The 11880-nt window shown below is 39.3% G+C and overlaps 2 protein-coding genes across 5 annotated transcripts in view; one reads left to right on the plus strand and one right to left on the minus strand.

Moving 5' to 3' along the window:
* zgc:153675 (uncharacterized protein LOC768179 homolog) overlaps positions 1 to 229 on the plus strand; it is a 2465-nt gene extending 2236 nt beyond the window's left edge. For both annotated transcript variants that reach the window (XM_051693963.1, XM_051693964.1), the window contains exon 3: positions 1 to 229. This exon is cut by the window's left edge. The gene's annotated coding sequence lies outside the window, so the exon portion shown is untranslated.
* A 1057-nt stretch (positions 230 to 1286) lies between these two features.
* LOC127438382 (cryptochrome-1-like) lies at positions 1287 to 11880 on the minus strand. 3 transcript variants are annotated; one of them, XM_051693927.1, is made up of 14 exons: positions 11733 to 11880; positions 9696 to 9880; positions 5851 to 5959; positions 5546 to 5688; positions 5185 to 5369; positions 5008 to 5105; positions 4774 to 4914; positions 4238 to 4549; positions 3996 to 4147; positions 3694 to 3896; positions 3064 to 3159; positions 2893 to 2979; positions 2713 to 2790; positions 1287 to 2615 (listed from the first exon to the last, which is right to left on the minus strand). In XM_051693927.1, exons 2-14 carry the CDS (start codon positions 9851 to 9853, stop codon positions 2452 to 2454), a joined length of 1926 nt encoding a protein of 641 aa, XP_051549887.1. In that variant the 5' UTR covers positions 9854 to 9880; positions 11733 to 11880; the 3' UTR covers positions 1287 to 2451. The 3 variants fall into 3 exon arrangements, with proteins under 3 accessions (XP_051549887.1, XP_051549886.1, XP_051549888.1); XM_051693926.1 differs by lacking the exon at positions 11733 to 11880 and adding an exon at positions 9970 to 11003; XM_051693928.1 differs by lacking the exons at positions 9696 to 9880; positions 11733 to 11880 and adding an exon at positions 8021 to 8141.

Genomic DNA, 11880 nt, shown 5'->3' on the forward strand with positions numbered 1-11880 from the left:
ATTTCAAATGTAAAATGTTTAATGCTGTTTTGTCTTTGTTTCTACGAACAAAGACGCATTTAATAACGATGTGACCCTCAACACACAGATATGTGCCTTATTTTGTGTATCTCTAAACACTTTCTTTATTGTAGTGGTTACCACATTTCATCTTACTTCTACTGGTGTGTTACCTGTCAGACTGTGTTTATGAAGTCCAATTTTTAATATAATAAAGACATGTAAAAGATTTTCAGGAAAGTGTTTTCAATGGTTAAAAATCATGGGCGTCACTTTATTTAAAAAGTGGTAGGGACGGGGGGCTTGGGTAGCTCAGTGAGCACTGACGCTGACTATCACCCCTGGAGTCGTGAGTTCGAATCCAGGGTGTGCTGAGTGACTCCAGTCAGGTCTCCTAAGCAACCAAATTGGCCCGGTTGCTAGGGAGGGTAGAGTCACATGGGGTAACCTCCTCGTGGTCGTGATTAGTGGTTCTCGCTCTCAATGGAGCGTGTGGTAAGTTGTGTGTGGATCGTGGAGAGTAGCATGAGCCTCCACATGCTGTGAGTCTCCGCGGTGTCATGCACAACGAGTCACGTGATAAGATGCGCGGATTGACGGCCTCAGAAGCAGAGACAACTGAGACTTGTCCTCCGCCACCCGGATTGAGGCGAGTAACCGCGCCACCACGAGGACCTACTAAGTAGTGGGAATTGGGCATTCCAAATTGGGAGAAAAAGGGATAAAAAAAATGAATAAAAAAATAAAACGCAGCGATTTAATGAAATGAATGCAAAGTGGAGAGGTTGTTGCACATTCTTCAAGTATGCGGAGAGCTCGTGATACTGTGTTTCCAGCGGTTTCAGAGCGGCTCATAATTAGTGAGTACTGCACATTTATCACAATCGATTGCCATTGATCTACTGTTGACGAATGTTTGCTTTAAGGTGTTTATATCGTAATACATGGTTGATGATTGTATGAGTGCATATTTTATTCCCCTAATCTGTTTGAATGAGCAACTGGGATCAGTGAAGAACAGACATTTCAAAATAAGAGTCCCTGCGCTTTTATAGTTAAAACTCCCACTACATCTGGGATTTGATTAATAATTGTAGGCCACTTTCTGGCCCACCCTGTCACAGGAAGGAAAGACTTGATAATTTTAAGGCTGTGTTGAATGTGTGCCCCAGCCTGTTTAAGTAAACGAATCTGTGATACATTATTTATCTTGAGATGTGCAGGTTTGTTGTGGTATGAACATACAGTTTTAATTCTATTTGTTGTTTTTAAATATTACAACACAATTTGTGTATATAAATAGTTTTATTTGTTGAATGATGAAATAACATATACAGACTAGGAAACAAAAATGCTGGTACAATATACATCAGGTTTCTCTTAAAAAATTAAAACAGCTACGAATATTCTGTAGAAAAATGACAATGCAAGCGGTAAAAATGTACAGCTTCGTAAGACACAACTGTCATATACAAAATGCTGGACTTCACAAAGAAGGAAAGATGTAAAGACTGATGAATAATGTACAGTGAAGAAGTTTGAATGTTCATGTGTTGATGGAAGACAGTAGCTGATTCTAGACACTGTGCAAATAGTCAAAAACCTTTCCATCTTAAAAAACAAAACAGGAAACAACTTTACAGAAGAGGAAACGGTCTACAGCATCATTAATCTTTGTTCAAAATTATAAATAGTTTGGACCCAGATTTGTCCGAACCGACCAGACGACGACAGCCTATCAACAAAGCATCAACATCATGTGACTTCGATATTACCATGGAAACAGATGCAGGTACATACACATGTTGAAAGTGTGTTTATCTCATGCGATGGAGGAGCGCTATGTAACATGTTTTGTTACGGTCAATAATACTGAGTGAGTTTGGAATCGGTTTAATGTGGCGTTCTCGTCAGATAAATTAACGGCAATTGAGTTTAAAGTTGCGCAATTTTATATTTAACAATATATAAAGGTCCTTTCACACTAAATGTGAATTTCTCTAGAGACTGAACTTGGAAAATATTTAGTTTTTCGTTCAGCCCAACGAATAATCTCTATTAATCTCTTGGTCAGAACAGATCATTCCTCTGCGATTCGCTTTGCATTTGGTGTGAAAGGGCCTGAAGTTGTTTGATCTTAATGTAATGGAAGACAGTATTTACATAACAGATAACAACTCTAGTCCCAATATTTGGGACTATTTATTTTGCAATATTCAGTTGTCATAAAAATTGTAAAATCACCTTTATGCCACAGTCTGACAGAAAACATTTTAAAATAATTTAATTACTCTGAAGTCCAATACTGTCGTAGACACCAGAAGGAAGTTTATAATGCATTATGCAAATCCTTCAGTAGGCGGGGCTTAAGATGAGAAGGCCACACCCTCTTGAAACAAACACAGAAGTTTAGCTCTGACGTTCTTTTACATGTTGTTTTTCAGATCGAGGTCACAACAGGCCGGGCTTATCCTTTGACCTCTCACTGACCTCATCGTCTTGCCGATGCACTTTCAGAGTGGAGGAGGAGGGGCCATTGTCACCATGGCAACCATCCTGCTCCGCCTCCCTTTCTCTCTTTCCTGTCCCACCCCAAACCGGCCAAAATATACGTCCTGAAAAAAACAACAACAACCCCAAAATGAACTTGTTTAGATTGTGAAGGCGGAAGGAAAAAGTAAATATGCTTAAAACAGCTCTGTCATTCCGTACCCGGTTGTTGTGGGACGGCGAACTCGTGGGCGTGGCCTGTCAGATCGCTCTGAGTGGCGTAGGGCGACGTACGGTGTCCTGTAGGGGACAAACGTGGAAACTGTTTGAACTTTGCATAGGTACATAAAACTAATTTACCAACTTTTTTAAATAAACCAGATGAGATGTTTATGTTCTCACCTAGAGCGTGTTGGTGTTTCGCGGTGGGATGTTGCGTTCTGCTTGGTCCGGGCTGTTCGTGACTTCCCCTTTGCTCTCTCCTGACCCCTAGTGCACAAACAGAGAATTACAGCTCACTGATTCCATCACACTGACTGATTTGAGCTGTTACGCAGTTCTCGAAATACTCACTGTGTGTCCTTCGGCGTGTAGGGGGCGCTGCTGCTCCTCTCGCTTCATTCACGTTCATTTCCTCCATGTGATTGGATGGCACAGTGGCAAGTAGACCTTAAAAATAAACACGTGGAGAGAAATTATTACATTTAAATGTAAAAATAAATGTATTATAATATTAAATTTAAATATTATAATAATATATTATAAAATGTATTTTGCTATTAAATTAATTTCAAATATATTAAATTTCTTGAAATATATTAAATTAATTTCAAATATTACAAATATATTAAATTTCTTGAAATATATTAAATTAATTTTAAATAAATTATATAAAATATATTACATTTATTGAAATTAAATTCATTTTAAATCTATTATTCAAAATAAATATACTGAAATAACTAAAATAAATTTTAAATAAATTATTTAAAATATATTAATTTTAAAATATATTATTCAAAATATATATTAAATTAATTTTAAATATATTATTCATATAAATTAATCTTTATCCATCAGATGGGCTGAGATGTAAAATTATGTATAAAAAAATATACAGACCATATGTAGTCCTGTTTGGGAGAAATAAGGTTTATTTTTTAAAGGAAGTCAAACGTTCTCTATTTTCGAAAGTGCTCTTACTGAGTCCTCTGTATCTTGACAGCTGTTGGTAGATCTGTCGCATCCTCTCGATGTTCAGTCGACTCGCCTCAGCGTGGTTCACCATGGGTTTGGGGTAATCCACTCCGATCACACACTTGGCAGCGATCTGCACATCCTCCGGAGCGTTCCAGGGGTCATAGATGAACTTTGCTGGGAAATCTCGGAGGACAGGTAAATAACGTCTGGAATCAAAGGGAGAGATTAAACCACAGTGTCTCATCACAACCTCCACAAAACCAAAATGATCTGATTTAATAATGCAGTAAAAAGTGCATACACACCTGATGTAGTCTCCGTTGGGGTCAATTCTGCGTCCAAACCCGACGGGGCAGTAACAGTGGAAAAACTGCTGGAAGAACGAGCTGCAGGAGTGACAGAGCCAGCTGCCCGCGTTTACGCTCCAGTCTGCGTCCAATAACAGCTCTTCAAACACCTACACAAAGACATTTGAATGAACTAATGAACTAGTCAAGTATATGATGCAACCTCGTTTACTTCACCCATGCTGTAGTGGTAAGTGTACCTTCATGCCCTCCTCCCAGCTGATCCACAGGTCTCCTCGCGTCAGGAAACACGCCACCGCATGACGTGCCAGATGATGAATCCAGCCCTCCTGTCGCAACTGCGTCATGATCGCGTCGATCCAAGGGAAACCCGTTTTAGCCTCCGCCCACTTGGCCAGTGCCTGTGCGTTCTTATCCCATGGGATGCGGATGCAGAAGGGGTTTCCCTCCATCCGGTCGAAGCGCGGGTTATTAGTGGCCGCCGTATAGAAAAACTCCCTCCATAAGATCTTATCGTAGAGCGAGATGGACGGGTTTCCATTATTCTTCACCTGGACAAACAGAAAAATAACACGTGTGTCAGAAAACCCAGTGAACTAGCTCAACCTTGCATTGTTGACACATCATGCAGTATTTCTGAGCATTAGTCACATACTGATTCAGCTTCATTTTTTGTGCATTCAAAGTACGTTTTTTTTGTTTGTTTTGTATTACGAATCAGCAGGACATTTTCTGCATTTCAAATCATCTACGTTTTTGTTTTTGTGTGACGGACCTTCTTGTAGAGTTCGGTGAGTTTGTAGTAGTAAAGACGACAGGACAGACAGCCGAATCGCAGGTATGGACTCAAACCCAACGGACTTGCCAACAGAGGACTGGAGTTCATCTTCAGTCGCTCAAAGTTCTCCTGCCACGCCTGAAACACACACACACACACACACATTGAACTTTACTCTCTACGAGTCTGTGCTAGAGCCAGTTTGTGGTGTTGTGTGTCGTGTGGTCGTACCGCAGCAGATTCAGGCCCGAGGTGTCGGTCCATGCGAGTCAGAGCTTCTGATTCTCCTCCAGGCCAAACGGCAGGAGCCAAACCCTCAGTGTCAAACCCTGAACACACAGTACAACCATATTACAACACACTGACATCACACTGGATATATCAGCCTGGTGAGGGTGTGATTATTACCCAGTTCCTCCAGTAACGGCACTCCATATTTCTCTCTGTGGTTGTCACTGACAGGTGTGACACAGTTCTTCATGAGTTCTTTGGTCAGAGGTTCTACTGGAGGTTCTGGTGGACTCATGCCGCTCACTAGAGTTTGGAAGCGTTTATACGTGAGCGGAGTCTGCCCATCATTCAACTCCAGAATCCTGAGAAATACATTAAAAAGAAACTTTATATCGAAAAGTGACACAATATAACCACTACCTAACTACTAAAGTGTCTTGATTGAAGTTGAACTACTTTAAATGTATTAGCAGCTTGTAGGTTGATAAACTAGTTTCAGCGTAGCTTCCTTGAAACTGGTTCTGTGTGGTTTTCTCACTTGTCGAGATCGTAGAGCGTGTGCGAGATCTTGACGTTGACCTCCACTCCCGCTTCAGACGCCAGTTTCTTTATCGCTGCGTCTCGTTCCTTCCCGAACGGTTCCGAGTCGCACTCAAACGTCAGTCGAGAAACATTCCACTCCTGGAAGCAACACACACACACACAGGTGTATTATGGGATGCTGTCACTTAAATATAAACAGAGATTCTGGCATATTCACACCAAGAGGGTTGTGACAATTGTGATTAGGCCTTTACAATGAACTGTGTGTAGATCTGACGTGATGTCCAGCGGGTGTGTTACCTTAAATAGCCGGGGGAAGATGTTGGCCGGTTGACCACGGATGACGAACAAACAGGAGTTGAGTTTACGAAGACTACAATCCAAATCCTCCAAAGACTGCAGCAGAAACCTGAATAAACAACAACGCACATCACCATTCCACACATCAACAACTGGTGAACTGGCCTTTTCAGTACACACTGTGTGTTGTGCGTTACACACCAGCTCAGATTACGGTTACAAGAAAAATTGCAATGCGTAAATCAACCACAAGAGGTCGCTGTTAATGACAGTTCAGGACGAACTGAGACAAACGCGAACACAGTGTTTGTTTTGACTGTGTATTTGAGGGGCCTGTATGAAGTTCGTGGATGAAGGGATTTTTTATTTTGTCAACGATAACAAAGACGAGACGAAAAAGACGCATCATGACGTTAATTCAGTTATTTTAATTCAAACATATTGTTGACGGAAATGTGACGAGAAAAGTAATACTGCTAGATATTAACAGTGCACAAACAGGAGAAACATCTAGAAACAAACGGGTTAATTACCACACTCTAAAGCATCCTATTTATATATGAAATTAGTCAGTATTTTCACAACATATATGTAATATTACAACCTAAACCGGCACAGACAATGAAGCCAACGAACGGGAACTTAAACTAAGTTATGCGCTAGTAAGAATAAGTTGCGTTGTGAATACGCTGTTTGCGTAAAACACACTACACGCAATGCGATATCATAAACCGACTAAAAAACAGAAAGTTAACTTGAAAAGTAGCAAATACTTCAGTATATTCGTTATATGCTATTATTTCAGAAGCTCAGATTTTCACAACAATATTTGTTATAATTTTTAATTAATAAACGTTTATACATTTTTGTAAATGTTTGAATATATGATTAAAGTTTGGTCTGTTACAGTTTGACAATGCGGTTTTGTCATTTTGCTAATTTTTTACTATCGTTTAAAATGATATGCCATTTTAGTATGAGTACAACTAATTAAAATGAATGAATATGACATGAAAATATATTCACTTAATTTAAAGGACACTATAACGCGAACACTCTTTGTTGGTTGAGATGATACAGAGAGACGGGCGGATCAACACTGCTTGTTGTTACGTTCATTGATAAAGAAACACTCAAACACTGATTATGTTGAACCTGCTTCATTACTAGAAGAGGAATGCGCGTTTCTGTTGTTCAAAGCGGCTGCACGCCCTCTAGTGGCGGATGACGGTATAAACACCATCTGCACACGTGATTACCGAACGCATTTTTGCGCTGAAATTGATTAATAGATAAATAGATGCCTATTTAGGTAGTTATCAGTAACCAGATTTTGAAACCGAGCTTGTTTGTGTATTTACTCTAGTGACCTTTTAACCTACTAACATCATTTTGTCACGACTCAACTCTGGTTTGATTTCACTTGTCAGACAAAAGTTTTATATTTCCAATATGGAAAGTTGAAATCTGCAGCAAGGAGAGGATTTTGTTCACCCTGTCTCTCTCTCTCTCAGTCTCTCTCTCTCTCTCCCTCAGTCTCTCTCTCTGTCTGTCTCTCTCTCACTCCCTCCCTCTCTCTGTCTCTCACTCTCTCTCTCTCACACACTCTCTCTGTCTCTCACTCTCTCTCACACTCTCTCTCTGTCTCTCTCACACACTCTTTCTGTCTGTCTCTCTCTCACTCCCTCCCTCCCTCTCTCTCTCACACACTCTCTCTGTCTCTCTCACACACTCTCTCTCTCTCTCACACACTCTCTCTGTCTCTCACTCTCTCTCACACACTCTCTGTCTCACTCTCTCTCACACACTCTCTCTGTCTCTCTCTCACTCCCTCTCTCTCTCTCTCTGTCTCTCACACACTCTTTCTGTCTGTCTCTCTCTCACTCCCTCCCTCCCTCTCTCACTCTCTCTCACACACTCCCTCTCTCTGTCTCTCTCACACACTCTCTCTGTCTCTCACTCCCCCTCTCTCTCTCTCACTCCCCTCCCTCCCTCTCTCTGTCTGTCTCTCTCTCTCTCTCTCTCTCAGTTCTGACACAAACACACAGGGGTCAGGAACATTGTGTTCTCTCCCGCGCTGAACAACTCAACACACAGCACGCTTCCAAAAACTTCATTCATAGTGTGTTATGTGTACTGGGCCGTATTATATATATACGCACGGGCTTACAGGGGCAGCGGGGGCCCCGAACTCCCAGGGGGGCCAATCGCGGCATCCTCCACCGTATTCTCCCCCGTCGATGTTCTCGGGAAGGCGCGCATGAAAACACGTTCAGCGGGAGACGCTGATGTAAACACAGAGAAGGTACGCAATGGTTAAATCCGTCCGTGTAGTGCATTTCCCCCCCCCCCCGCCAGAGGCCCAGCGAAACATTAAGCCCCGGGGCCCCGGAGCACCTTAATAAGGCCCTGTAAGTGTATGCTAGATTTTCTGAGAGGGGCTTCTCTTTCATTACCTAAATTGATCGTCTGTGGTCATTGTAATACAGGTAAACATCTGCCTTAAGTAAAATTAACTGATTCTTTAGTGCATCTTTTGATTGTGAATATACATTACAGTTAGCCGGCGGAAAGTAGGTCGTTGCTGTAAAATCCTATGACAAATTAAAAATTTCAATGACGAAAACATACCATAATAATACGATTTAGTTTGCGCGCTAATTAGGTAATTAATAGTAGTTCGATTTAGTTTTCATTTATTTTTAAAATGCCTTATATTTGGCCATTAAGTTTTTAATAAGTAATTTTATTTTGGTAGCAAATAAGCTGATAGATTATGATACTAATTGATGATATGAAATTAACGAACATTGTAAATATCGCAATGATAGAGTGTCGGAAATAAGCTGATAGAGTTCGATTTACGTCAGAATGCAGTCAACGCACTAATAATTAACAGTATCTGTAGTTTGATTTACACTGATTTAAGACATTTTATTATTAATGGTTTATAAACGTAAAATAAAATATTTCATCGCGCAACTTTACTAAAACATCGTCCGATAGGCAGTCTCCAAACTTCTCGCTAACCAATCAATAGTTTGATAGATTATTTTACCAGGGCTGGGAAATATATTGAGTATTTCATATTAGGTTGATGATATTAATTTAACGAACATCGTAAATATCGCAATTTTTTAATGTGGCTTTTTTTGGCCATTAAGGTTTTAATAATTACGTTATTTTAATTTGCTGATGGCATTCGATTGACAGCAGCACACAGCCAATCCACTAATGAGGTAATTAACAGTATCTATCATTCAATTAATGCTGATTTAAGACATAATTTTTAGTTTAACTGTTTATAATTACGTTAAATTAAAAACATTTCAAAATACATTACTAAAAAATTTCCAGTTCCCAAAATTTTATCTGATTAACCAATCGGTAGTGCAATAGTTTATTTTGCTATCAAGTTTCTGAAAGCCCGCGTCGGCAGGCCATTTTCACCAACACTTCCTGTGTCACGACTCACAAGTTTGAAAGTGTTTTAAAGGGACAGTTCATCATTTACTCACTATACCTTTAATAGCATCAAGTATGTTTTAATAGTGTCTCTAATTTAAACTTCGTCAGCAAAAATGCCGATAGAGTTCATTTTTGCGATTCAATGAATCAGATCAAATCTCTGATTCAATGATTCGTTTACTTTAATACCCAAGAATGTTTGCGGAAAATCTCTATGTGGCACTTGACTTACTTTAAAATATTGAAATAAAAATGGATGTTGTTAAATATTGCTCAATATAACAAGCAATTTCAGAGCAAATTCTGTAAATATTAAGATATATTAAAAATATTTTATAAAGGCTGATTTCATTTTAAGATAATTTTATGTAACTCACCTCCACCTGTTGACGCCCAGATTTGATGCCCCAGCGAACCAGGGGTCCAGGAAGTAGATGCAGCGCAGGGTGTCGGCCCCCTTCACCGCCTCCAGCAGAGCAGGGTTGTCATGGAGACGCAGTCCTTTACGGAACCAGTGGATGGAGTTTACTGCCATTACGCTTGAGTTGCCCTTTAAACTATTCTGAAACAGATCAGACCAACACGATGTTTAAAACTAATCCAAACAGGTGGTCTGGGTATCTCAGCGAGTATTGACGCTGACTACCACACCTGGAGTCGCGAGTTCGAATCCAGGGCGTGCTGAGTGACTCCAGTCAGGTCTCCTATGCAACCAAATTGTCCCGGTTGCTAGGGAGGATAGAGTCACATGGGGTAACCTCCTCGTGGTCGTGATTAGTGGTTCTCGCTCTCGGTGGGGCAGGTGGCGAGTTGTGCGTGAATCCCGCAGAGAATAGCGTGAAGCCTCCACACGTCACTAGGTCTCCACGGTAACGCGCTCAACGAGTCACGTGATGAGATGCGCAGATTGACGGTCTCAGATGCGGAGGCAACTGAGATTCGTCCTCCGTCACCCGGATTGAGGCGAGTCACTACACCACCACGAGGACTTAGAGCACATTGGGAATTGTGCATTCCAAATTGGGAGAAAAGGGGATAAAATCCACTAATCCAAACATGGCCAGTACAAGGATGTGATCTTTGGTCAGGGGGCAAAAAGACCCGGCCATAAATGCACGCCATAACCAGATTCCCAAAGACTAACTCTAACAAAAAAGTACCATAGTACTACCATGTTTGTTGCACATGTACTGCATCATGATAATATCGTACCATACACTGAAAAAAATTAAGTAGGCTAAATATAACTAGAAAATATTAAGTTCTTCCTAAATTGAATAAATGAGTTTAAGCCTGAACTTGAAAATATTAAATAAATTCTACATTTGTAATCATAACTGTATATATCTTTACAATCCGTCATCATATATCAGTCTTACATTAGAAAACCTTGTCAGATTTATTCACTAATTTGAGTACATTTCACGGGTAAATAAAATAAGTAAATTTTACTCAACTTTTCGAAGCGGACGTTACCAGCATGAAAAGGGCTTGAATAATTGAGGAGTGTGCATGGTTTCACTGTTTGCAAGTTTATTTACACCGTTTTTATTGTTGATTTTTACTGTTACGTTTAAGTTCAAAATGACCTGTTCATGATAATAAAAATATACCTTTTGATCATGTTTTGTGCAAGTGTTGCACAATTGTGTTTCTATTGTCGTAAAAGCAAGGTTACTGTGTTAACTGAAATGTTTAAGTTAACTTTACTCACAAATATTATGTCATGAACTTAAGTAGATTTTACTTAATTTTATAACATTAAAATTTACTTTGGAAAAACTGTGCAAAAACTTGAAAAATGAAGTAAATCTTACTAGTCATTTGTTCCAGTGTAGTACATGAATATAACCATTAAATACCATGGTACAGGCCAAAAAAGTATCATGGTATTCCTATCTGCCACAGTACTTTTTAAGCAAAAGGGCACAACATTGAACATTTTGAGCAATTAAAACATAATAGTATTTGATCTTACTTTATATTGATTTACATTTTAAGACACCAAAGCAATATGATACAAGACATTGATTTCAATAGTTTGTGAGTTTAACAGATAAAAAAAAATTATATTTTTTATTAAAAGCAAAACCTATTTCAAACATTATAGTTTGTCAGTTGTTAGTGATAAAACTTTGAGTGATTATGTTAAATTATTTATCCTACAATTGGGTCATTACAATATATAACTGGCCCATATGTCACAATAATGACATATTTAATCAAATACTAACAGCACTTTCAGTAATACCAGTCTAAATAACAAGTTTTATAATATTTGAATAAAGTTATACGGTATCACAGTGGTTTTAAATAATGAGGTCATGAGTTCAGTCTTTTTATGTAACATTATTTACTGTTTATATTCCATAAATATGTGCAACATTCCATGTATATGCAAAAGCAACACTCACCTGAGGCGTTATAAATGTAGTAAAGTAAGTTCCAGTGATATAATCATGTCATTGTAAGAAGAACACCTCAGCAGAACTGCTATAAACCAAATGAATTCACTTCAGTCACATAACCGGGGCAAAACAGCTCTGTTTTATAACACAAGTC

This window comes from Myxocyprinus asiaticus, chromosome 49 (genome assembly GCF_019703515.2).
Source record: "Myxocyprinus asiaticus isolate MX2 ecotype Aquarium Trade chromosome 49, UBuf_Myxa_2, whole genome shotgun sequence".
Lineage (NCBI taxonomy): Eukaryota > Metazoa > Chordata > Actinopteri > Cypriniformes > Catostomidae > Myxocyprinus > Myxocyprinus asiaticus.